Source organism: Caretta caretta, chromosome 6, assembly GCF_965140235.1.
Source record: "Caretta caretta isolate rCarCar2 chromosome 6, rCarCar1.hap1, whole genome shotgun sequence".
In the NCBI taxonomy this organism is placed as follows: Eukaryota; Metazoa; Chordata; order Testudines; family Cheloniidae; genus Caretta; species Caretta caretta.
This window is the reverse complement of record NC_134211.1, coordinates 32,656,293-32,683,437: the sequence shown is the minus strand read 5'-3', so window position 1 is coordinate 32,683,437 and position 27,145 is coordinate 32,656,293. Positions and strand designations below refer to the sequence as shown.

General features: G+C 43.1%; 2 protein-coding genes across 4 annotated transcripts; both read left to right on the top strand.

The window, feature by feature from the left end:
* The first annotated feature begins 763 nt into the window (after window positions 1-763).
* NRIP3 (nuclear receptor interacting protein 3) lies at window positions 764-26,777 on the top strand. 3 transcript variants are annotated; one of them, XM_048855033.2, is made up of 7 exons: window positions 764-1,134; window positions 10,274-10,450; window positions 11,821-11,903; window positions 16,640-16,779; window positions 18,033-18,088; window positions 18,194-18,291; window positions 22,533-26,777. In XM_048855033.2, the coding sequence occupies exons 1-7, from the start codon at window positions 961-963 to the stop codon at window positions 22,546-22,548; spliced, it is 744 nt and encodes a 247-aa protein (XP_048710990.1). In that variant the 5' UTR covers window positions 764-960; the 3' UTR covers window positions 22,549-26,777. The 3 variants fall into 3 exon arrangements, with proteins under 3 accessions (XP_048710990.1, XP_048710989.1, XP_048710987.1); XM_048855032.2 differs by having other exon boundaries at window positions 770-1,134; window positions 10,271-10,450; window positions 18,036-18,088; XM_048855030.2 differs by having other exon boundaries at window positions 772-1,134; window positions 10,271-10,450.
* Window positions 3,016-3,876, top strand: LOC125638835 (cilia- and flagella-associated protein 77-like). The gene has a single exon (XM_048855029.2). The coding sequence runs from the start codon at window positions 3,016-3,018 to the stop codon at window positions 3,874-3,876; it is 861 nt and encodes a 286-aa protein (XP_048710986.2).
* Window positions 26,778-27,145: the final 368 nt, after the last annotated feature.

Below are 27,145 nucleotides of genomic sequence, written 5' to 3'. Positions count from 1 at the left end.
ATAGTTAAGAACCAGGGTCTAATGGCTGCACAGGGAGTAAGGCCAGGCCACAAACCCCAGCATGGCCACGTGAGACCTACCCAGATCACGACGCCAGGTACAGGTGGGAAAGCAGGGGACTGTGTGCCCATATTTTCCCTCAAACCCCCCACTACCTGGGCAGGGGTGGGAGGGCTCTTCCCCACATGGTGTCAATCAGCAGTCACCTGTAAAGGGCTGTAGCAGATTCCTCCCCTCACTCAGTACAGGAAGGGAGTGGTTATGCCTCAGGGGGTGTCATTGAATCACAGTGTCTCCTAGGGCTACTTCTGGGTAGTGCAGTTGTCACATCACCCCTTGCACAGGGCAGTGCCTAAAGCCATAATGTGACCCTTAGTTATCGAAGGCACCTGGCAAGCTTTTAAGAGCCACCCCTATATTGCTTATTGCACACATCTCTGCTTTATTTTTGTTTGAAGACCCACATCTGTTTTATTAGAAAACAAACTGGTTCCACTTGCAAACTCTTGTAGCTCACGAAAGCTTACGCTCAAATAAATTTCTTAGTTTCTAAGGTGCCACAAGTACTCCTTTTCTTTTTGTCTCATTTTGTGAAACTTTTTTTTTTTTTTAAAACAACCCACCCGGAGTCACCCAGCAGTGTGAAGTGTGAAAGGCAGGTAGCCTATGGCTAATGTTCCTTTGTCATTCCAGTTCTCCCTTGCAGAGGAGCCAATGAGGAGTAAGCGTGCAGATTATTCCTCTAGACCGAGTCTGAACTAACCCATGTTGTTTGTGCAGCATATTGCAATGTGCCTAACCCCGCCTTTACTACATTGCACTGGCTGGAGTACCTGCTGGTCTCAAACGTCATGAGGCTTCAGTTATAAGTGCAGACAATAGATAATTTCATTGCTCATTTTTATATAGGAGTGTAACGTCTTCAGAGAGAAAGAGAGTGAGAGGCACACAGACTGAAAGATGTTCTATTCAGGTATCCTCACCGAGCCTAGTCGGAAGGAAGTGGAGATGAGGGAAGCTGCATCTCTCCGACAACAGAGGAGAATGAAGCAGGCAGTGCAGTTTATTCACAAGGATTCAGCTGATCTGTTACCTCTGGATGGACTGAAGAAACTGGGGACTTCCAAAGACACTGTAAGATTTTTTTTTAATTCATGAGGAAAAAATTATATTTAGGAGGCTAGCATGCATTGCTCTTCCCTCCCCCACCCCCCTTCTTGTTGCTGTTTAGATATGTTTTTATGTTAAGAGGATAATGAACTTGGTTGCCTGTGGAAGCAGAGGTAAATCAGCATGACCATGAGGCTCTTGTATATCGAAAAAGGAAGTGGAAATATGATTTTAGTTGCTCCTGATGAGGTTGTTAGCCTTTTCACTACTAACCTCATTTACAGGTCTGTATCTCAGACCTCAAAACAATTTAAACAAAATAGATGCAATTTTACCAGTACAGAATGCTTTCTTTGTATTGGAGTACATCAAAATGGCTTCACATATAATATATATGTATAAATTTGGTAAAACATAGAATCCCTTTGGTATTTAAAAAATGTAAAATTGTTGACATTAAACTTTGCTCAATGTTTTCTGTCTATGCAGTTTAATTTCCTTTCATTGAGATTTCATATTCAGGCTATAAATACATATTTGTGATCCGTGTTATCTGGTAAATGGTGTACAGTATAGAATGGTGTACAGTATACAGTATAGTATCACCTCCCATTTCCAGAAGAACTGGCTTCCTTCTAAAAGCTAATAAATAAAAACTTCCTTGCTTTCTTTGAATAGGAATAAAGATAAAATAGAACATTTAAGGTTCTGATGTAAATGAACAAAATTCCCAACATGTAATGTAAAAGTTGAATATCACTTCCCCATTGAGTCTAGATCTTGGAGTATATAACATACAGTATGTCTGACTGCTGTAATATCTCACACTAGGTTAACTGAAGGAGCTGAACTTTCTTACTATTTTGGCAAATTAATTTCGTTCTAACCTGGTCTTTTTGCTTGGAAACTTTGCCTTAGATCTATACATAAGTAACCAGTGGAATGAGTTTGGTGTTCTCTGCATTGTGCATAACAGAGATTTGTCTGACATTATAGAATTCACACTTGGGCACAACTCAGGGTGACTAGAAATTCTTGCCTAAGGGGTACACTTGGGTCCAGACTTGGAAAGTACTTTTCAAGTCAACATTGAATTGTGTTATTATTTATAAAGAGCCTAACACTGTGTGGTATTATTATTAGTATTACAATAGAGTCTAGAAACCCCAGCTGAGATTAGACCCCTGTAATGGTAGGCACTGAAAGACAGTCCCTGCCCTGAAGAGTTTACAGTCTAAACTGACTACAGAGACAAAGGGGGGGATGGGAGATAAAGGCACTGAGAAACTGACTGTGGCTCTTAATGAGCAGGTTAGCAGCAGAGCCAAGGATCAAACCCAGGTGTGCTGACTCCTGTGTCTAGTGCCATGTCTATCAGTGCCTGTCAGTGTTTGAAATGTGTAACCGGTGAAAGATTCAGGCCTTTTAGAGGCATTTGAGGTATCCTGGTCTGGAAATCTTTTTGATACATACAGTAGCAATTGTAATAACTTGATATATAAAAGAAGGAAAAATATTGCTCTTTGGAAGTATTCTTGTCTAGTCATGACAAGTCATTGTTGTCAGGGCTGGATTAGCAGCATCCAGAGTGTGGGAATGAACTCCCTTTGACATAGGTAAATTTCCTCCCTTCATTCCAAACCATCGCTATATCTGTCATGCTGGCTTCAACAGGGGCTTTCATTCCTTCTCTTCAGCAAGCACTAACAATTCACCCACAGCCATCTACCTCTTACTACTGTAAATGGTGACTGAATGGCAAGCAATAAATACATGGGTTGATGACCTAATATATCATAACAATACAGATTGTATGTTTGTGATGTCACCAGAGCCTCAAGTTACACGAGCAGGACTAACAAGTGGAGTTGTCCTCATCAGATGAGAGAGTGGGAGCAACTATCTATGCTAGTTTCTCGTTCATCAGCAATGGAAGCATCTAAGAGTCCAAAACCTTTTCAGAGGCTGAAAAAGAGGCACAGTGCTACTGTCATCTGTCCCCCTCCCCTGCTGCCCTTGAGAACAGCTGAGCTCCAACCCGGGATGGAAAATGAGAGAGTTGGAGTAGTGAGGGACACCATGCTCCAGAACCACCTCATCCTCAAGCCAGAGCTGGGAAAGACTCGCCCAAGGTGCACCCGGCTGCCTGGATCTGATTTTGTGTATGGACTAACCCTTCATGGGACCGATGGGGGAGTTCCTGAAGCAATAGGCCACTGGAACTCAGTGAAACACATTAGCAAGGCCACAAAGGAACTGCCGCGTGATTTTGTTGCCATGAACCGTGGAGCAGTCATAGCTGGTCTTGTCACAACAAAGGAACACTACCGGTACCGCCAAACCCATGACATCCGCCGTGCGGAAGATGAAGAGCGTCACTTTAAAAGGGACCCGCCGCGCCTCCCTGATGCCATGATCTATGGAATGCCAGCTCGCCCATCCACCCCCATCATAGATGTTTTTCAGCACAAGTATAAGGAGCTTTGGATGGAGGGACAACGAGTAGCAACCCAGGCTCATCATAAGGCAAAACAGAAAATAATGCAGCGAGGGAAAGTATATGAAACATATTCCACTACGCTAAAGAAATACAAACAGCCCATGAAGCCAGACCCACTTTGGCATTTGCCCCACTTTCAGAAAGTGGGTCGTCATCTCGATACCTTCCCAAGCCAAGGAGATCGGGAGAAGGCTTTCAAAGTCCACCAGTCAGAAGCTGGAGTACGATGTGGAATATTTGCCCAGGGCATTTATACAAGCAGCTGAAAACTCAATAGGTTAAATTATTATAAATTGTGTAATAAAATAGAATATTCTCATTTCAGGTCTGAAAGAGAACAGTGGCAGTAACCAAACATATCAATCATAGACTTTAAGGTCAGAAGGGACCATCGTGATCGTCTAGTCTGACCTCTTGCACAACGCAGGCCACAGAATCTCACCCACGCACTCCTGTAACAAACCCCTGACCTATGTCTGAGCTACTGAAGTCCTCAAATTGTGGTTTAAAGACTTCAAAGTGCACAGAATCCTCCAGCAAGTGACCGCTGCCCCACGTGGCAGAGGAAGGTGAAAAACCCCCAGGGCCTCTGCCAATCTGCTCTGGAGGAAAATTCCTTCCCGACCCAAAATATGGCGATCAGCTAAACCCTGAGCATGTGGGCAAGACTCACCAGCCAGACACCCAGGAAAGAATTCTCTGTAGTAACTCAGATCCCACCCTATCTAGTGTCCCATCACAGGCCATTGGGCACATCTACTGCTAATAGTCAGAGGTCAATTAATTGCCAAATTTAGGCTATCCCATCGTACCATCCCCTCCATAAACTTATCAAGCTTCGTCTTGAAGCCAGATATGTCTTTTGCCTCCACTGCTCCCCTTGGAAGGCTATTGGAAGGTCTTGGAAGCTTCACTCCTCTGATGGTTAGAAACCTTTGTCTAATTTCAAGTCTAAACTTCCTGATAGCCAGTTTATATCCATTTGTTCTTGTGTCCACATTGGTACTGAGCTTAAATAATTCCTCTCCCTCCCTGGTATTTATCCCTCTGATATATTTATAGAGAGCAATCATATCTCCTCTCAGCCTTCTTTTGGTCAGGCTAAACAAGCCAAGGTCTTTGAGTCTCCTTTCATAGAGCCTGATTTTCAGAGGTGCTGAGCACATGTGAAAGTCAGGTCAGTAGTGTCTTGCCATCCTAATTTTGACTGCTGTCAGAAAGCTTTTCCGGCCATGTTTATTACATAACACTGTTTTGTAATACTTACACTGACGATGCCAGGTTTCAAAGCAGCAGCCGTGTTAGTTTGTATTCGCAAAAAGAAAAGGAGGACTTGTGGCACCTTAGAGACTAACACATTTATTTGAGCGTAAGCTTTCGTGAGATTTCCACTGTATTTTCCACTGACTGCGTCCGATGAAGTGAGCTGTAGCTCACGAAAGCTTATGCTCAAATAAATGTGTTAGTCTCTAAGGTGCCACAAGTACTCCTTTTCTTTCTACTGACGATGCAGCAGCCTCTTTCTTCCTTTATAGAGGAGTTTGATATGCACAAATAATAACTGTTTTAATTCTTGATATTCTTCCTCAAATATTTTTCTTTTGTTTGAATTAACTCCTTTTAGCCCAAATTACTTCTTGTAGGACTGTGAAACCACCCCCTGGGCAATGTTTATTAGTGTCTTTAATAAATTACTAGCACCCTGAATTATTGCCAACCTGTAAATCTTTCAAGCTGCTTTTGCCTTCTTAAGGTGCCTTAAGAATCCCAACACCTGTAACATGCATGAACTCAGAATGGGCCTGCTTCTAACAGATGATAGTGTTACCTACAGGAAATCACTGAATAGGCTTGAATAAAGACTGGGAGTGGATGGGTCATTACACAAAGTAAAACTATGTCCCCATGTTTATTCCCCCCCCCCCCCCCCCCGGCTGTTCCTCAGATGTTCTTGTCAACTGCTAGAAATGGCCCACCTTGATTATCACTACAAAAGGTCCTGCCCTCCCCGCCCCTGCTGGTAATAGCTCACGTTACCTGATAACTCTCCTTACAGTGTGTATGATAACACCTATTGTTTCATGTTCTCTGTGTATATAAATCTCCCCACTGTATTTTCCACTGAATGCATCCGATGAAGTGAGCTGTAGCTCACGAAAGCTTATGCTCAAATAAATGTGTTAGTCTCTAAGGTGCCACAAGTCCTCCTTTTCTTTTTGCAGATACAGACTAACACGGCTGCTACTCTGAAAACTGAATAATAGGTGGAAGTGATTTTAATCTGATATCTGCAAGTGTGTTAGAAGAATATGGATTTCTTCTCTGTGTTTTTCCCTTCACATACAGTCAAAGCTCATTTATCTGGACCTTCATTATTCAATAGCAAGTATCAAATACAGTGAAAAATGTCCATTTACTGGCAGCTGCTAGCCAGTGAATCCAAATTATTTTTGTATCCTCCTTTTCATTTGTATAACAGAAAGTTAACTGTATCTTAGCACATATTGGATTTTGGCAGATATATTTAAATGTAATGTTATAAGTATTCGTTAATTTGCCAGTAATACATTGTCATCATCTCTCTGATCGAAAGCCTGAAGATTGACAGAAAACCTTCATGAATTGGGTGGTTTTCTTCCCAAACAGCTGAATTATGACTCATAATCCAAAAGTTATTGTGCACCGCCTCTTCAGTTTTACCCTCTGACTTCTCTCCTTCTCTTAACAACCGTACAGCAAGAATCCTTGCTAGCACCAAAAGTCCATCTGTGAAAGCTGACCAACAGACTGGTATCTTGACCACACACACACCTGACCATAAAGTCCTGAGAACAGCATGTGGAGCAGAGCAGTGGTTCCCAGACTTTTCACTAAGCTGACCCAGCAGCTGCATTTTGTCTTTTTTTGTGATCCACCATTACCTATATGGCCCCTCCACCACCTCACTCCTAATCCTGCCTGGTGCAGACGGGAGGCTGCAGTAGCTGGAGAACGAGCCCATCCTGCACCCACCTTGCAGCAGTGGCTCCCTGCTCTGGGCATCGTGACCTCGTGAGGGGGTCGCAGCGCCACTCAGGTTTGGCCCAGTTGCCCCTCTGCTGCCGGGCCAAACCTGAGTGGCGCTGGGACCAGTGTTCCCTGTAATTTTGTATGTCCACGTGCGGAATGAATTTTGTTATGTGCACCAATATGGAGGTGATGTGTGGTGGGGGTGGGGCCGAGGGGTTCGGAGTGTGGGAGGGGGCTCAGGGCTGGGGCAGAGGGTTGGGGTGAGGGCTCTGGCTGGGGGTGTGGGAGGAGGCTTAGGGCTAGGGAAGAGGATTGGGGTGTGGGAAGATGAGCGCTCTGGCTAGGGGTGCAGGCTCTGGAGTGGGGCTGGGAATGAAGGGTTTAGGGTGCAGGAGGGGGTTCAGGGCTGGGGCAGAGGGTTGGATGAGGGCTCTGGTTAGAGGTGAAGGCTCTGGGGTGAGGCCGGGGATGAGGGGTTCAGGGTGAGGGAGGGGGCTCAGGCCTTGGGCAGAGGGTTGGGGTGCGGGGGGGTGAGGGCTCTGGATTAGGGCTGGAGTTGAGGGGTTTAGGGTGGGGGAGGGGGCTCAGGGCTGGGGCAGAGGGTTTGGGTGAGGGCTGAGGGGTGTCGATGGGGATGAAAGGTTCATGGTGCAGGAGGGGGCTTAGGGCTGGGGCATAGGGTTGGGGTGCAGGGGCATGAGGGCTCGGGCTGGGGGTATGGGCTCTAGGATTGGGTCAGGGATGAAGGGTTTGGGGGGCAGGCTTCCCCGGGGCTGCGGCAGGGAGAGAGGACTCCCCTCAGCCCTCTCTCGATGGAGAAGCTTGGGACTGGGTGAGAGATGCCTCTCCCTAGCTGCAGCAGTTCTGGCTGAGCTGGGCCGGGGAGAGGCACCTGTTGGGTAATTTGGACCCTGTTGAGTAAATAAGATGCTAGGCAAGGGTGGAAATTTCTATAATTAAGTTCCCTAGCTTTTTCCTACTCTAGCCTCAGGGATAGAACAGCACTAAAAATATTTCCCTGATCCTCCTTATTATTTGTCATGTGCTTCAGTATGCTAAATCCTGTGAAAGGATACAAAGTGACACAGGCCTTGTCTCCAGGAGAGTGCAATCTAGTTCAATCACGGGCAAAACAGTTCAGATCGAGATGATACACTAGCTGATGGTACAGGCTTGCGGTGATGAAGAAAGGATGGAGTCTTGCAGATGCTGTCCATGAAAGGCTGTGAGGGAGAAGAGCATCTGAAGGAGAGGGGACAGGGTTTGATGCAGAGAAAAGGTAGTTGAGTCCAAGCGGAAGGGGGGAAGGTGTGAAGATGACCGTGCCAGAAGAGCACAAAGGGGCTGTCTAAGGGGAGGCACGGGTGGAGCAGGAGGAGGAGTTGGAGGCAAAGAGAGCACAAATGTACATTTTGGAGGGGCCTCGTTTAGTTCCAAATAAATATACCAGCAGCATTCAACAACAGTGGGCTTCCGTGTATGGAAAGGGATTGGTGAAGGGAGACCTACATTATGGCATCAAAAGGGAATAGATTCAGTAGCTATTCCCAAGGGGATTGATTCCATGAGGGGCCACATATAGAAGTGAGAGGGCTATAAAGGGCAGTTAGAAGCCAAATACAGTTGGGGAAATTGGGAAGCGAAAAGTGAAGAAATAAAAACGTACATTCATTCCTCTGGCACCTCATCAGAGCTTAGCCCTGGGCCATATTCCTTCCAGCAGGCCTTTCTCTGCCCTGCATAGGGGACAGTGCACTCTGGAGATTTTTGTTTTTGCAGTTACCTCTCAATTGTTTCATCTGGGATAGGGTTTCCATCCCCAGAAATAGTAAGGGTGTTCAGACTTATGCATCAGTAGCCAAGGCTATCCGCTTACAGATCCAGGGCTTCACACGGCATCCTGTCCCCCATGGGAGCATGATTCCCTCCAGAACTGTACTCTGAGACTTCTGATCTGTTGCCCCCAAGCACAGCACTTGTGTGTGTGTGTGTGTGTGTGTGTGGTTTGATTTTCCTGTAGTATAGCTATTCCACCTGCCCTCCCTGGCTGGTCCCTTTGCAATCCACAGAGCCTATTCTTTGCTGTGCTCCCCACCCCAGGATCACAGTAAATGGAGATTGTGCTGTTGAACTAGCATGCTGGATGTCCCCCAAACCCAGTGTGAATTGAGGGGACAACTGGGCCTTTTGTTTGGTAGAACTGCTTGCTTGATTGGATGCTCTCTAGAGATCGAGATGTGACAGGCAGGCCAGAAATGTGAGCGGGGATGTTTGTGTTGCATAAATTGGTTAGTCTCTAAGGTGCCACAAGTATTCCTTTTCTTTTTGCAAATACAGACTAAAACAGCTGCTACTCTGAAACCTGTCATAAAATACTATAGAGGCTGAAGCGTCACATTTAGAGCCTTGTTTGTAATTTTCCTGCTATTTGCTTTATATGAATGTTTGGATCCAAAGGTTCCTTTGGTTTCTTTGTTTATTTCTCAGTTCTATTCTGTTGCAGCCTCACCTACCTGATGAAAGATGACATTTAGCAAATTCATTTTATAGTTATTTGGTCATATTTTTATTTTCTTCTTCTTTAATAAACTTTCCTTCCTTCAGCTACCTAGACACTCAATTGCTCTTTGACTGCTTGGCTGATACTTTGAACAAGCAGAAACAATGGTTCTCAGGCTTGTACAGTGTCAGAACTATGAATGACAGAACTTTATCTGTTCTGCTTAGTGGTTAATAGTTAGGCAATGTATGTACACTGGAGGCGGTCTGTGACTTGTTAGCAAATCCTCAGGAGGGAGGAGAAAGGTGACCTACTTTGTGATATTTCCAAGAAAGGCTGGCTTATGAAGTACCTCCGTCTGATCACGTATTTTACAGTAGTGTTTAGGCCCCAGCTAGGTGTCCTTGTGCTAGACACTGTCTCTGCCCTAAGAGGTTTACATTCTAAAGGGACAAGACAGGCAGAGGAAGTGCTATCATCTCCATTTGACAGAAGCAGAACTGAGACATTAAATGCCTTGGTCACACAGGCAGCCTGTGGCAAAGCCAGGAATTAAACCCAGATGTCCTGCCATCCCTGTCTTGGGCTGTAACCACAAGACCATCCTTCCTCTCTGTTGAGGGCCTAATTCTGAGAGATATTGAGCACTTGCTGGTACGTTTCTCTTTGGCTTGGCTGGAGGGTTGTCGTGGCCAGTGTAGTAGAGAGCAGAGCTTCTCAAGCGGCCTGATGTGGGGGACTCAGTAGGTCACGTAGTCCTCTGCATATTAAACAAGGCACTTAGTCAAAGGCCAAATTATTATCAGTTAAACTTCCAGATAGTTGAAGAATCAAATATATCTTCTCAAGTCTTTCTGAGGTCTGTTCTGATTCCAATGTTAATATCATGCCCTCAACTTGGCTATCCTCTTGGAAGGGGAAATAATGCTCTCCAAATACTATTTTGATGTCATGGAGTTTTCCCTTGGCTAATACATTTATACTTCTTTTGGTCTAGGAATTCCTATTGAATGTAGCTGAAGTCAGGTAGGTTATTTAGCCTTTGCTGTCTATATAAAAGACTTGTTGAGACTCAAATCACCAACCAACGGAGCCCAACAGTAGTATTATAATTTTATAATTGTATTATTATTTTTTGTTTTGTTTTAAAGCAGCCACATAACATTCTGCAAAGACGCTTAATGGAGACAAATTTATCAAAATTACGAAACAACCGAGGGACATGGACTCCAAAGAATGACATCTCAGCACAGACCAATAAGCTGAATCAAACCAAGCCAGACAACCCAAAGAAAAAGGAGGAAGAAGACTTAATATTAGTGTGCTGTCAGGTAATGCTTCCTCCATGTCTTCGCTAGCTTTTCCTAAATCCTTTTATCAGCAGTGCAGGAGGAATTGAACCCACCCATATAATAAAGGTACAACTAGGCTCCTTGTATTCCAGGGTTAGTGTTATGACACCCAATGTTTTTGCTGATGGGATATTATTTTTGACAGCTGTCTGTTTTCCTTCATACAAGGAAATGGACAATGTTGACAGCCCTGAAAAAATGCATTGTTACTTTCCAGCTAACTGTTCTCTCTCATATGATGGATATAATAGCAGTTCTGCAAAGCAAAGGCTCCAGTAACTTAAAAACGCAGCTGTTATGCTGGGTGAGCCAAACATAAGTCTCCTGGGGCTTTGGAGTTCCTGTGCTCCTGAGATGCCCAGTACATTAATCTTTCCATCATCATCATCATCATCATCATCATCACCACTAACTTCCCTTCAGTGAAGGCAGCCTGAGTGTGGTAGAACTGTGTGTGTCAAACTCTAAAGCCTTCCTCTCTAGGCAGGCAAGGGTCTGTCTGTGTGGAAATGCTCCAGGGAATGTCCTGACTGCCATTCCCGTTGACATTGGAGCATATAGGATAGCAGATCTGGGGTATATTTATTTTAAAAGTTTGGATAATTTTGTTTTGTGATTAAACCCCCCTACCTCCAGTGTCCCCTGTATCTTAGTCCCCTCAGGTCCCATCTCTCTTTCCATAAGGCTCCCACTTCCTGCCATCTAATATTGGATCTAGCAGAAGATGCTTATTTATAGAGCCAACAGGATGCTCAGTGCTGTATATATGTCCAGATCCTCAGATGCTGTAACGTAGCTCCACTGAAGTCCGTATAGTGACATTGGTTAGGATCAGCTGAGGAACCAGGCCTGTAACTTTTAAGGGGATAGGGAAGTTTTGATTGCCAGCATGTGGCCTCCAGTCAGCACAATGACTTTATCACTCTATCGAGAGGCTATGCCAGCCAAGGAATGGGATCTGAGACCTTTGGGGAAAGGGCAATCCCAGGACACCACAATAGGGACTATTTTTTTAGATATCTGATTGGCCCAATAGCTACAGATAAAGGTTCAATGGAAGTTGCAGGTGCTCAGCACCTCACAGGATCCAACCCTACATTTTCATTATTCTGTAGAGGAGTTTCATTTAAACATTAGTATGAAATCCTCACGTGCGCTAAGCCACAGTTGAGAGCCTGAGGGAAATAGAAAAGAAAGTGCTGGAACACTGAAACCTCAGTGGTGACATAGCAGGTGCTGTAGGAGTGCTGTGTTCCATGTACGTGGACCTTAGCACAGATGCAACTAACATTGGATTTCTTTCTTACATTCTGTTGTTCCTTTCCAACGCTCTTGTTTTCTCCTTGCAGTGTGCTGGAAAGGACTTGAAAGCTGTGATTGACACCAGTTGTCAGTATAATCTCATATCGTCTGCATGTGTGGATAGGCTGGGGTAAGTGGCCTGTTTAAACCTAACGCACGGTACAAGGCAGCATGTTGAGTACTCATACATGGTATCATTGCTTCTGTACAAACAAGGAAAGCTTTCAGAATTTCCACATTATTTCTGAAACGGTATTTAGGGGCCTGTTCTTGTGCCCACTGACATCAGTAGCAAAATTTCTCCCCATCAAAAAGAAAGGAAATAGGTTTAACAATATTAGAAGACTGACTTACAATAATGTATGGCAAAACTCCCATTGACTTGAATGGAGCAGGGTAAAGCCATTGGTGTTGATATTTCCCCCCCAGCAACACTGAGGTTTCAAGATCAGTTTACCATGATTATGCAAACAATTGTAATTGTTCCCTACGCACACACCACTAGGTAAATAATGACCATTTTCCGTAAAGTCTGTTATTTATTTGCACAAGTCTTTAATGGCTGCAAAGCAGCTGCACCTGCTATGAACAAGGAAGTAATCACAAGCATCCGACACTGACAAGTGATGATTATGCATTTAGGACTCAGTCCTGGAAGGTGCTGAGCACTCCTGAGAGGAGAGAAGAATTCTCAACTCCCAGTGAAGCCAATGGAAGTTGACAATGCTCAGTATCTCTCCACAGTGAGCCTTTACACACCAGACCAGAATGGCGCCCGATGTGTCTGTTCTTGTCCATTTACATGTCAGACTTGATTCTTGTACTATTTTCAATCCCCTTAGAAAAAACAGTCCCAGCCGTCAAAGAGAAAGTCTAATGAGCTGACTTAGGTCAATATATGGGCCAATTTCTGCTCCTACTGAAGTCAATGGGAAACTTCCCGTTGGCTTCAGTGTCAAAACCCCTCTCTGTCAAAGAGAGAGGAAATGCGTTTAAATATTAGAGTACAGACTTACAGCCATGTGTAGTATTGGGCCCTATATCAGGAAATTCAAAATTAAAGCAGTCACTGCCTCCCTATATTTATTTGTACTACAGTAGCACCTCAAGGCACCAATTGAGATCCGGACCCCACTGTGCCAGGTGTTATACTGACACACATAGTAAGAAATGATCCCTCCCCTGAAGGAGTTAGTCTAAAAATAAATAAATAAATAAATAAATAAAGAGTATTATTAACCCCATTTTACAGATGAGGAACTGAGGCACAGAGGTCTTCAGGTCACTCAGGAAACCTAAGGCAGAGCTGAAAGCTTGAACCTGGACCTGAGTTTCTTGCTAGTGCTTTGACCAAAAGACCATTCTTTCTCTCAGCCAGCCTTTTGGGCCATTTCAGTTTATGTTTGCAGTGACCTGAGATATTGGGAGGTTGTGCTGCAGTGTGATTAATACAATAGCTTTGGTTAGTTTAAATCAGACATCGCACCCATTCAGTTCTGGCATCCACAGAGGCTCTTGTGCTGCAGCAGAATGCAGCAGCAGAGTTTACTTCAAAATGACTTAGATGATACATGGATCGACACTGAAAAAATTAGGGTTATTGAATATAGGCTTTTGTATTTCATGCGGCCATTGAAATCAGAGATTGAAAATACCTATGAAGAGACCTCATCCATTTCTCTGCCAGTACAAGAAGGTGCTTATAGTACATTGTCTAGTATTACTTTGAGCAGTCTGGTTTTAAAGGTCCCAGGAAAGGACTCCACCCACTGGACTCCTAACTCCTTCACTGCCTAAGAGATCTCACCATCAGAATGTTCTTGATATTCACACTGAATTCTCCCTTTCTTTTCTTCATCTTTTTACACTTACGCCTTGTGCCACCCTAAATACTTTCCTTACATGTTAGGTAAGAGATCAATTTAATTAGCCTGAAGTGATCTTCTAACAAATCCTCCATGCCTGGCAGTGAGGGGTATTAATGGGCTCGCTCTGCAGAGATGAGAAGAAGGATCCCACTTTATCATCATTTAAGTACCTCCTTTTGCTGGTTATGGCTTTTCAAGCTTGCTTTCAGGCCGATTTTCTGTCTGACTGAACATACATGAACACATTCATTACACGCCCTTAAGGAGCTGTCACCATGCATCCATCTTGTCCTGAGGTTCTGTCCGTGTGGCGTGCTCTATCCACAGCTCTGCTTTTCTTAACTGAGTCTGGTTCTGACTTGCAACCAAAAGCAATTTAGAAAAGGCAAAAATCCATGTGCCTGCCCCCAAGTAATTGTTCTCTCCTTTGCTGCAGGCCACATTCAGCCCTTGGTTACAAATGTGCAACCCCACTGACGTTAATCTGGCCCTGACTAAGGGACAAAAGGGGCCAGATCTTGCCTTCTTCTCAGCTTCCTGTGTACTGCTATAGTGGCACAAAGGGGGCAGAAACCAGCTGCATCTCACCTGTGGATGTAGATCCAGCATAGCTGGCTCCTACCGACTCCCTTCTTTGCAGTCCTCAAAATAGGTGGTATTTAAGGAACAGGAAGGGTAATGGAGGGAGTGTGGCCAGAGTACTGCACTCCTGTCCTCTACTGGCAGACAGCTCCTCGGGCATTCTTTCCAGCTCATGGAGTTTACAGCAGCACCCAGTCTGCTCTAAACATTTCCAGGGTCAGCATAAAGCCAGTCTGAAGATCAAGGAGCGACAAGTGGCTCCCTGATGCCTTTCCCCACCTGCGTTGCTGTTCCCAGTAGAGACTGGGTGCAGCAGAGGATCTAGGCCAGTGATTTTACCTAACATCACAGAGAGACATGGAATTCCTGGCAAATAAATTGAGCTACTTTTTTCTATATAACGAACCCTTAACATTGAATATTAAACAGCAAATTTCAATGTCCTCCTCTGGCCGTGACCTTCTTAGAGGGACAATAAAACAGCTCCGGGAGCCTTCTGCATCCCATGGGCCAGATTTTCAGAACTGCTGGTTCCCCAGAACTCCAACTGAAGTCCATGGGAGCTGTATGTGCTCAGCTTCTCTGAAAATCAGGCTCTTTGGTCCTGACACTGCAAGATACTAATCCCCCTTCCGCCCCAGTGAAGTCAGTGGGAGTTTAGGGTGCCTGGCACCTCTTGGGAGGCTCAGGCTGTATGATCTTTTTGTGCATCATGGGACTGTGAGCCTGAATTCCTGTTCTTTTAGCTACATTATTCACCATCTGATGAATCATTTGGTCATAACTCAGCCAGGCAATGATGTCTACACGCTGAGGTAGCAGAGAAGCCACACACTTGCCAGCTCCATAAAAAAGCTTTGCATCCCCAGCTGAGATATCTGTTGGCATCGGGGCAAGACCCAAGGCATCTCTTTACTCTACATTTTACTATAAGCTCTGTCTGTCTAGGCTTTTACACTGCACTCAGTATACCTGAACACCCACACCTCCTATAAGACAGCCCAGACAGAAATAAATTGATAAATACAGATCTAAATATAACCCATCATCTCATAATTAATTATGGAAATTAGACAATAGCCTTCTTTGAAGAGAGTCCCTTTGGGGCTGAATTTGCCCCATTGTCTAATAATTCCTGGTGCAGCCAGGCAGAGTGCTGCTTAATATCATGTGAGTGCTGGTGGAAAACAGGATTTCCTAATATTGTGTTTATACTTCTCCTGAGTGGATTATCAATTTAGATGGTGAGGTCATCACTTTGTGATGCTCAGTCATGTGCATTTGGTAGAAATATTATTGGTAATCACCTGCTTCACTCTGAGCAATCACAATAATTAATCAGAATGTTAAATGGTAATGAAATCAGCTAAAGGAGTTTTGCCATTCTATTCAGTTCAGATGTAAAAGGAAACTCGGGGGAAAGTATTCCACTTCACTGTCTTTAATGTGCCTGGTAAACCAGAACACATGGAAAGATTTACAAAAAAATGGAAATCAACAGAATTAAGAAATTGAAACTTGTTGGTCCTTCGCTCGGCAAGACAGTTCTCTGGGACAGGAAAATGGCGCTTTTAATGGACCCAGCCTCAAAGTGCCTTGTTCAGGGTTGGTTCCTCTAGGGATGACTGCTCTTGCAAAGCAGATTTGTGGGGGGGAAAACCACCTTACAACAATCAAAAATGAATCTGGATTATCCCAGGCAGGAATTATTGCTTTGTGTTTGAATTTCTACTTAATTTCAGTTCAATATAAAATGTGAAAAAATGCACCTAAATAATCCATACATGTTATCAGAATAGTCTCTGGAATGTAGTGAGCTAGGGAAAATACCTTGTTGAAATATAATACATCATTGACAAGCCTTTCCTCTTCTGCTGGATATTTTATTTATATGTTACCACTTCCAGGGAAGTAATTTGTCATCATCTCCTAATGAACAAAAATCACATATACTCTCCTAGCTGTAAGATAGTCTGGAGAAATTTTTGGCCAAATGATGATGCGGTGGTAGTAGTTCAACTGCCTTGAATTCAAAGCAGCGAACACCGGCGCTGACTTTGGAACATTGTTACTAGAAGACAGCTTCGGATTAACAGATTCTTCTGTCCTGGGGAAATGAGAGAGAACTCTAAAGAACAGGCTCCTTCAGAAAAATAAGCTGTGAAATACAACCCAAAACAATTTCTTCATTTTGGGCTTGATCCCGCCCCATAGAAACCAATGGGACTTTTGTCATTGACTTAAACAGGAGTAGGATCAGGTCAGGATACTGTATCATCACAGACAGGTTACTAATAAAGAAGCTTCAGATGATAATCACTTAATAGGAATGAACTGAGAGCTCAAAGAATAGAGTTTTACTGCCATCTCAGCTGAGCAGCCACTGTTAAATACAGTTACTGATTTCAATGTACAGGTTAAAGGAGCATATCAAAACATACAAGACTGAAGGAGAGAAGATTTCATTACCACGCAATATGAAAGTGATTGGCCAGATAGAGCATTTAGCTGTTACAGTGGGAACTATCCACGTGGACTGTTCTGCAGTTGTCACAGGTAAGTGGTTGGGCAGTATCTTTCCAGTGCTGTAGATATGATATCTTCAGACTGGCTTTATGCTGACCCTGGAAATGTTTAGAGCAGACTGGGTGCTGCTGTAAACTCCATGAGCTGGAAAGAATGCCCGAGGAGCTGTCTGCCAGTAGAGGACAGGAGTGCAGTACTCTGGCCACACTCCCTCCATTACCCTTCCTGTTCCTTAAATACCACCTATTTTGAGGGCTGCAAAGAAGGGAGTCGGTAGGAGCCAGCTATGCTGGATCTACATCCACAGGTGAGATGCAGCTGGTTTCTGCCCCCTTTGTGCCACTATAGCAGTACACAGGAAGCTGAGAAGAAGGCAAGATCTGGCCCCTTTTGTCCCTTAGTCAGGGCCAGATTAACGTCAGTGGGGTTGCACATTTGTAACCAAGGGCTGAATGTGGCCTGCAGCAAAGGAGAGAACAATTACTTGGGGGCAGGCACATGGATTTTTGCCTTTTCTAAATTGCTTTTGGTTGCAAGTCAGAACCAGACTCAGTTAAGAAAAGCAGAGCTGTGGATAGAGCACGCCACACGGACAGAACCTCAGGACAAGATGGATGCATGGTGACAGCTCCTTGAGGGCGTGTAATGAATTATAAGCTGATCTCATATCTATTTCAGTGTGCCATGAAGTAGGTAGTGGGTTCATTTGTGCACATCAACAACAAATGTGAAGCTGTTTGACCATTTTAAAATAGAGATCTTTAATATAAGAATGAAAGTATTTTTTTCTCTTATTGTTTTAAAGTGAATTTATTGCTGGATCAACAGCGCAAGTCTGTCTGTTGATCCACAGAGCAGGTATCATAAAGGCATCAGCATGTAAGATTCCCTGTACTTCCCTGCCAATAACATATCTTGTCCCTGACCTGGAAACAGTTTCGTCTCCACGGCGTATTCTATCCTTGGCGCCTCTGTTGGGACTGCCAAAAAAGATGATTATTTTGTGTTGTGAAAATCTGATCACTAGGAATTGGATGGAAGTCACCAAACTCATTTCACACCAGGACCTGATCAGGCAGTAATGACTTTCAGTCACTACCCTCTTTGGGTCAGAGGTGAAAAGCTCTGTAGTCTACTTCTGATCCCTCTGGGCTCATTCAGTCCCTTTAGTAACTGATCTGTATTTAGCTGAATGTCTTTCCATAAAAAGTGGAGATATTTGCAAAGAATACAATAGACCATTGTTAATTCAGAACCTGATTTTATTTATTTATTTTTTTTAGCAGAAGACAATGAGAAAAACTTTTCCCTTGGGCTCCAGACCTTGAAATCTCTGAAGGTAGGATTTCTCTTGTGTGTACCCTCTTGTTCTTTTACTATTGTGGAGAGGATCATTATGGGTTTTTTATTTCCCCTCTTACATTTGTATTTATTATTATTTTAGTGTGTCATAAATATGGAAAAGCATCACCTTGTACTGGGGAAGACAGAGAGAGAAGAAATTCCATTTGTTGATAATAACATCTCCACAAATGGAGAGGAGTAAGTATGTAATTCTAAAGCTGTGCTGGAATCTCATGGTGTGTGTTTTCCTTTTAGCCTGGAATGCAGATCTAGCTAAAGCAGTCATCAAACTGGACCTGATCCAAAGCCCATTGATAGAAAAGGAAATCTTTTCATCGATGTCAGAGGGCTTTGAATCGGGCCACTGGATTGTTTTCGGGTGATTCTTGTCATGTTTTTGTAAGCTACCCTCAAACAGTAGAGGGTCATTTTCAAAGAGATACACAGAGGGGATTGACTTAGCTACTTGGCTCTTTTTGAGGTTAATGGGGGTCATCTGCCTGACTCCTGACACTCTGCTTTGAGAATGTTCCCTGAGAAATATTTTTTCTGGAAAGGACTTTAAATACAAGGGAAATGAATACACACAAAACTCTTAATAGCCCACAGTGCAGAAATGTTGTGAAGCACTTCAAGGTAGTGTTGGTACCCCTTCCCCTCATGCTATCCTGTCACCAATGGTGCCTCTCTGCTGAGTTAGCTGATGGTCCGAGGCCATCCCCAGTGGAGGAGAAATCAGTGACTTGGAGTCTGGGTATATTCTAAGTGTCACTTGCTTTATTTACACACACCAGTCCTGAATAGAGGCAGTCAAGGAGCATGCAGGGCAATTCCTTCTTCCAGGAATAATAACAACACCTAGTTCTTGCATAGCTCTTCCCATCAAAGATCTCAAAGCACTTTACAAAGGAGTATCATTATCCCGCTTTTCAGATGGGAAAATGAGACGTAGAAGGATGAAGTTTCCTAAGGTAACCAGAGCTACAGCTAGAACCCAGATTTCTTGAGTCCTAGTCTGGTGTCCTGTCCATTAGGCCACATTATATCTCTCTTTGAGTGTTACATCAATGTCTGGTTACTAGAGAGCTTCTCTACCTCAAATATGGACTCTAATCAGAGACCAAAGCAGAGACCAAACTCGCCTGCAGCTCACACAGCTCCTTCTCTCAAGATCACCACTCTTTACAACAAAAATTTATAGCAACACAGCATGTCTTCCCAAAGCTGAACATTTGCTTATTGCTAAGGAAAAGAACTGGGAAGAACTATGTGAGAGAGGACCACCTGCTGACCCGTGACATAACAGTATTGTAAGTTTTCATAGTGTTGTTCAGGTGTCTTTTAGCAGCCTGTTGTTATCAATAATTATGTGTATTCTAGTAATACCTACGGACTTCAACTAGTTCAAGGCCCTGTTATGTTAAAGATGACCCCAATAAATATAGCCCAGTGAGGGGTCTCAAACATGCGGCCCGTGGAGTTATTTCCTGCGGTCCACCATAGGCACCAACTCCACTGGCAGCCAAGCTCCCCTCACCACCCCCACCACCCCGCCCTAGTGGCAATGAGAAATAAACAGGACTTCAACTACTTCTATTTGCTTTCATACGGCAACATGCCCAAAAAGTAGGCCCATGTACTAACAACGAGATTAGGGAGTCTGGGCACATGTATATACAGTGGTTGCCATTAAAAGTCAATGTTTACCAGCAGGTGACACACAACTGTCTGTGAGATACTGCTGTTATTTTCCATTCTAAGCAAAGAGAAGTACTGACTGGGGGGTGACTGTGGTCCAATGTTGACTTTTTAATGGCAACATCTGTATGCAAGTCTCTGGCATTTCTGAGACTCCCTCCACTACCATCCTTTCCAAATCTTATGTTTTATCATGATGATACCAGACAGTGCCGCACCCCTGGCATACTCAAAAACTCCTGTTCACTCCCAACAAATTTACTACCGTAGCTCGGCTGAGTGCAGAATGCTGCCCTTTGGCTACCTGGGTTAGAATGGAAATTTGGGATTAGGAATATCATTCATCTGACCCTTTCAATCTACAAGGTAAAAACAGCGTGCTTTTCCCTTTTCCTTCAAGACATATGTGAATATGGCAGAAGCTAAGGTTGTAGTCTGTTAGAACTGGCAACAGTAAGAGGTGCTAATATTGCTAAACAATACTATCTCTTAGTACTGACTAGGGTCCAGTCTTGCCATTTTTACTCAGCCAAAATGTAATGCGCAGACTCCAGTGCACCCATCGTTTCCCAGTTCCTAGGACTCCGAGCGAAAGGCACCTACCCTTACCCAGTTCCTAGGACTCAGGGCCACCCATACCCACTTCCTAGGGCTTGGCATAATCTGGTCCATTTAAGTACCAACCCTTACCCTTCCTTTGGACTCAAGGCATACTCTTCTACAGGTTTGCAGGATCTTTTTACCAGTGAAAGAACCTTACACAGAAATATCCTTATTCTCTATTTATTAATTACCAAGCAAAACACACATGCTAGGCACCGACTCCGTGGCTGCTCCAGGGCTGGAGCACCCATAGGGAAAAAATGGTCACTAGCAGCCCCCCCCCATGAGTCCCCACCATCCCCTAGTGCCTCCCTCCCGCCGCAATCAGCAGTTTTACGGTGTGCCAGAGACTCTGGGGGGAAAGCGGGAGGACCGAGGATGTGGTGTGCTCAGAGGTGTTCCAGGGGTGGGAAGAGGCGAGGTGGGGACTTGGGGGAAGGGGTGGAGTGGGGACAGGGTCTGATGCAGAGCTGGGGGTCGAGCACCCCCCCGGCACATTGGAAATTCAGCGCCTGTGCTAAGCATACAATGCTATGCTCACCAGTCCTGATCACGCAGGCAGACTTTCCCTATTGGCCACGCAAGGTCAGTTACATCTGGGTTCTGGTTGCTTGCCGCATGTTACGGTCATGCAGAGGATTCTTAGCAGCTCTGATTTTAAGGTGTGTCTTGTGGGGTGTGTAGTTCTTTCTTCTTTCAGCTCTTTCCTCCTCCTCCTCCTTCTTCTTCTTCTTTCCCCACTGCTGGTCTCCTTCTTTGACCCTAGTTTATATAGTGAAATTTGAGTCCTGCTTAGCTATACCTTAACCAATCATTTTACTAAAATATTACATAATAATTCTTTGACCAATCCTAACATATTGCAAAATAATTCTTTAACCAATCATATCCTACCACCTTGGTTGATTTAAATTTTTCAAAATTAGTTATGGAACAGACAGAAACAATCAAAGAACCAGACAGAGACCATACAGCTGAACAATAGAGAAGTAGGGACCATAAAGACAAAACAATAGAAGTATAGCTTTTACAATCACAACTGTTGATAAGTGATTCCTTGCCAGACAACGTTTTCCTTAAACAGCTTAAGAGATTCCTCACTTATCTGTGATGGTGGGTACTACTAGGGGGGGCGGCTTCTTAACAGTCCAATATTAATTAGGTTGTTCTGATGTAATTTAGAAGAAATGTGAGGAGTTGACTTTTTGCTTCTTGGCTCTTGGCTGCTGCTCTCCTAATGACAGGTTTCAGAGTAACAGCCATGTTAGTCTGTATTCGCAAAAAGAAAAGGAGTACTTGTGGCACCTTAGAGGCTAAGGTGGGCCACCAAGGTGGGCCATTGGAAATCAAGGTGGAAATGGCCCACCTTGATTATCATACACATTGTAAGGAGAGTGGTCAGTTTGGATGAGCTATTACCAGCAGGAGAGTGAGTTTGTGTGTGTGGGGGGTGTGTGAGAAAACCTGGATTTGTGCTGGAAATGGCCCACCTTGATTATCACACACATTGTAGGGAGAGTGGTGACTTTGGATGAACTCTTACCAGCAGGAGAGTGAGTTTGTGTGTGTATGGGGGTGGGGGGTGAGAAAACCTGGATTTGTGCTGGAAATGGCCCACCTTGATTTTCATACACATTGTAAGGAGAGGTTTCAGAGGAACAGCCGTGTTAGTCTGTATTCGCAAAAAGAAAAGGAGTACTTGTGGCACCTTAGAGACTAACCAATTTATTTGAGCATGAGCTTTCGTGAGCTCACTTCCACGGTATGCATCCGATGAAGTGAGCTGTAGCTCACGAAAGCTCATGCTCAAATAAATTGGTTAGTCTCTAAGGTGCCACAAGTACTCCTTTTCTTTTATTGTAAGGAGAGTGGTCACTTTGGATAAGCTATTACCAGCAGGAGAGTGGGGTGGGAGGAGGTATTGTTTCATGGTCTCTGTGTATATAATGTCTTCTGCAGTTTCCACAGTATGCATCCGATGAAGTGAGCTGTAGCTCACGAAAGCTTATGCTCAAATAAATTGGTTAGTCTCTAAGGTGCCACAAGTACTCCTGCTCTCCTAATGTGGCTGCAGAAAATAGCCCCAGACCTTACAGAAACTCCAGTTGTATTACATTCTTTTTTTCTTCCCATTTCAGCTCTTCTGAGGAATAAAGATTGAAACACCCACAAATGAGAAACCCTGACATCGAAGAAAAACTGCACAGCTGCTCCACATGAAATAGCAACGTGTATCATGGATAACACCTATGCTAGGCTACAGCTGTAAAGCTAAATTCAATCATATTCCGTAGCCAGTAACTTAGCAATGTTGTCTTGTTTTTGAGATAGAAACATATGCTTATTTTCTAGACTCGAATATAGTGCACCACTGATTATGAATGGTTTGACAAACCTGATGAGTTTACTCTAACGATGAGAATAGTACTTTTTATAGCAAACACAATTATTTCATTTGAGGCTATCTGTGATTAGAAGCTACCAGAATTAGATTTTTACTAATGATTTTTTCAATAGCTACTATTTATATTCACTAAATTGACACCACCAGGTTTAAATAGCCATAAAAGGAAGCCACTCATATTAAAATATCAACATGAATACCACATATTGGTAAAAAAAAATGACCCTAGTAGCCATAACGTTATTGCCATGTTATTAAGGATGTGACTGTGGAGTCTATGAGAAGAACAATCATATGATTATTCACTGATCAAATTTGTCTTCAGGACTTCTATTTACCAGAAGACTATGACCAGAACTATTCATAGTTCAATAACAGCAATTATCAAAAATTCTCCATCCTGCTAGATTTGTATGTTGAGTCACAAGCACAAAGTTTTACAGTTTAAAAAGCAGCCGTGATGCTGATAGACAATTTGGCCTACTAGATTCAGTCGTGAACCAAGCCTTAGTGGTGTAGGACATTGTGATCCAAATTCACTCTGAGCGCCTTTACTTGTCTCCCCACCCAAGTGCTACTCCCTGAGCCTATGCCAGCATAACAGCTCTAGCTTGAGCTTGAAACTACCCTTGGAGCACCAGCAGTTAGATAGCTGGGTGGACTTTAAACTCCTATACTTCAGCATCATTATCTTTAATGCACTACTTTTATATCTATCTGCAAATTCCCCAGGAAGTCTTAAAGTGCAAGACCAAACCTGATCCCCCTGAAGGAAACTGGGAGTTTTCATTGGGACCAGCATTTGGCCTTTTTTGCTATCTTATTTTAATGATGATGCCACTACTTCACAGAGAGCCTACCTGTATAACAAAAGAAATCCACTGCACCACTTGAAAGAATCTGACCTTTTACAAAAAGAAAAGGAGGACTTGTGGCACCTCAGAGACTAACAAATTTATTTGAGCAGAAGCTTTCGTGAGCTACAGCTCACTTCATCGGATGCATTTTACAATGATCCTCTATATGTTTTTAAAGGCTAATGGGAATTATTTACTATCACCAGCTGAGGGGCTTCTTTCAAAGCTAAGAACTTTGCTAGCCAATCAAGTCAGCTAATATCCTTCCTTATGTTATTGAGTCAGAGTGTTTGGCATAACAGGTGTCAACACAGCTAGATTTTCAAAGAGGCTCTTTGTACTGCTTCTTATGCTGTGTAACCATGGGGCTGAATCCTGCAGCCATTACTAAGCCTAACTCAGGTACCAAAAGCACTTAGGTACCAATTCAGCAAGGTACTTAAGCATGTACTTAATTTAAACATGCGTTAGTCCTACTGAAATCAATTAGACTACTCATGTACTTAAAGATACATGTGCTTATTAAGTTCTTTGCCTGATCAGGGTTTCAGCTGGTAAAATCCTGCTAGACTTAGTTTCTGCAGCACCCACTGAACTCAAATGGGACTCAGCACCAGTTAGGAATTGGCCTAGTGGGAATTTTGTTGGAATAAGGACTAAGGGCTCTCCTTGACTTCATTGGGAATTAGATCAGGCTCAGAGCATGACCTGCAGAGTTTGACCCATGGTATAGGTTTGTCCTGAGTTTAGGGGATCTGTTCACAATAACATTGATCGCTGTATACTGCTGTCCTATGACTACAATAGCAGGTCTAACTTTACCACATGGGTGCCTGTATTTTACCAACTTGGAGCTTGGTCTCTTGCAGTGGATTTGAAACTATCCATTTTTAGTCTTGGGTATTTATACTGCTATCAAATTTGGATTATTAGTGTTTTGGGCTATTTTCTATTTCAGTGATATGGTGCAGTACTCTCAGGGCCGTCCTTAGGCATACGCAGCTGTGTAGAGCACCTGAAAATTTGGGGCACCACTGGGTCTTAATGTCCACCCTTCTTGCTTTTCTATCCCTGTTCTGACCCTTCAGGCAGGCTCCCACAGCTGGGTGCTGCAGCCTGGTGAGTCTTCCTCAGGAGGAGATCTAGCAGTTAAAAGTGAAAAAGCCTTCCAGCCTGCCAGACCTATTAGCACAACACTGAAACTGTTAAAGAGCCATTCAAGGGGTAATGAAGCCTTTTATCAGGCACTTGACAACCCCCAGTTTCTGAATTTACTGACAAAAACAGTTGTGCTTTACTGTAATATTTACTCAGAACATGTTAGTCTACAGGATCTTAGTTTAAAATGTGCTTTAAAAATATTTCATTAGTGAGTTGGTGAAGATTATAAAATCACATCTCTAAAAAAATCCTTGCACAGATTTTTTAGATGCACAATCATCTTTAGCCTTAAATGCTTGGATCTTCAGACATACCGTTTTTTAAATAAATCCTTCAAAAGACCACCCTTATCTAAAATACACATTTTAATTACTATAGTAAAAAAACCTTGCTTCCAAAGTTTTCCTGTCCTTTCTGTCCATCCCTTTCTCCCTTCATCCCTTCTCCCCCCAACCCCCATTGAAGAAAGCCCTTAAAGGGACAACACCCCTTTCCTTCCAGATAGCTGGACAAAGAGTTTTCCTTTCTTTAGTTCTGGCTATCTGATGAACTAGTTTTAGGGTGACCAGACAGCAAGTGTGAAAAATCGGGACAGGGGGTGGGGGGTAATAGGAGCCTACATAAGAAAAAGACCCCAAAATTGGGACTGTCCCTATAAAATCAGGACATCTGGTCACCCTAACTAGTTTTAAGAAAACCCTCCAGCAAAATCAGTACCTTAGTAAGATATAAAATCATTTGTTATGCCTAAAATCTTTAGAAACATATTTTTTAAAATTGGTGAAATTTCATAAACATGTCTATTGTTATGGAGATCACACAAAGTAAATTAGTGTTCCCTTTTTCTAAAAGCAATGAACATTGTAATGAACACACTAAACTTCTGTGACTGATTAATTTAAAATAATATCTTTATTTCAGTGAGTTAAATATATAGTAATCTGGAATGATTACTTTATGAAGGCTTGAGAGTACATTTAAAATATAAAATCAGCTTAGAAATACTGATTAAGAAAATGTAAAACAGAGAAGAGTTGCATCATGTATTCCATAATATTTAATGTTGTATTCAGCAAAGCAGCTGGCTCACCCTCACTACGAAGATTTTGCAAATAAATGTCTGACAAACTTCAGGGCATATCAAAAAACCTGTGACTGACATTTTTTATTCCCAAGTTTAGTGCTTTTAATTAGGTATCTTCTGCATATCCATTCTGTGTGAGGGAGAAGGTACAGGGGTCTCTGCAGGGAACTCCGACTGTCCGCCACTGAGGTGGGCCAGGCGTCTCGTTATCCTTTGCTGCCTCGTCCTTCCTCCCCCTTCTCCCCCCAGGGCTGCGAGCTCAGGCTGCTGTCGGGCATAGGGGCACCAGTTTAATAATACTGAGTAGGGCCCCATAAATCCTAAAGACGGCCCTGAGTACTCTCCTGTACATACAGTATTTTATATAAGACCGCTCAATATATAGGAGAGTTGGACTGCACTGTATGATTCTGCCAATGTGTTGTACAAATGTCTTTCACTAAATAGGGAATATATTTGATGAAACGTATATGCCATGAGTTTTGTATTTTGGTACTTTATTCTTTCTGTGTTTGTTACTGTGCCAAATGTCGAATTAAAGTCTAAATAAAGTTTAAGCTGCTATTACAGTTTATTTGGTTGTGCCCTGAATACTCCAGTGATCTGTTTTTACAAGACTTACACTTGCAGCCATTGAAAATATGTAATAGGTTTCTGGCCTGAATAATCTAAAAAGTAGTTTTGTAAATCTTCCTGGAATTTATTCTCTGCAGTAGTGACATGAGTCATTTACCCTGTTAACAGGACATGAGTCCCTTTGTGATTGTTTGCTTCCAAATGTGCTAAATAGCATGCAGCATATTGTTGTAAAGTAACAATGTTGGAACTTTATCTTATTTCGCTGTATATCAGATTGCAATAAGATCTTTGAAATGAATTTTGTTTGTTTCAATTTTACTTTTTTTAAAAAGAGCTGTTTACACTCACAATAAGTTTCCCCACCTCGTTGAGACAAATATAGGTAGGTTTAGAGTAATATCAAGGAGACTTTGTGAATTTCAGACACTCCAATAAACATACTCCTAGAAACCTGGAAAGCAAAATAATTAGATGAAAAAGATAGAAAGGTCATTAGTGGGTGGTTTAGTGGATATATTGCCTGCAACATATCAACAATAAAATAGCAGAAACCTAGGAGTTAAGCCTTCCCCAAGCTTTTAATTTTTATTTGAACAGTTTGTAGCACTGAGGCCTAAGAGTGTACTATGCAAACCTCTTTGTTTCAGAAGATGCTTAGTAGAAGAT

What these genes read in the sequence shown, in the direction of transcription:
- NRIP3 (XM_048855030.2), top strand. Translation starts at nt 961, where the DNA reads ATGTTCTATTCAGGTATCCTCACCGAGCCTAGTCGGAAGGAAGTGGAG. An exon ending in GCATGTGTGGATAGGCTGGG is followed by an intron (nt 11,904 to 16,639) that starts GTAAGTGGCCTG and finishes TTCAATGTACAG; the next exon opens with GTTAAAGGAGCATATCAAAA. An exon ending in CTGTTCTGCAGTTGTCACAG is followed by an intron (nt 16,780 to 18,032) that starts GTAAGTGGTTGG and finishes TATTTTTTTTAG; the next exon opens with CAGAAGACAATGAGAAAAAC.
- LOC125638835 (XM_048855029.2), top strand. Translation starts at nt 3,016, where the DNA reads ATGCTAGTTTCTCGTTCATCAGCAATGGAAGCATCTAAGAGTCCAAAA.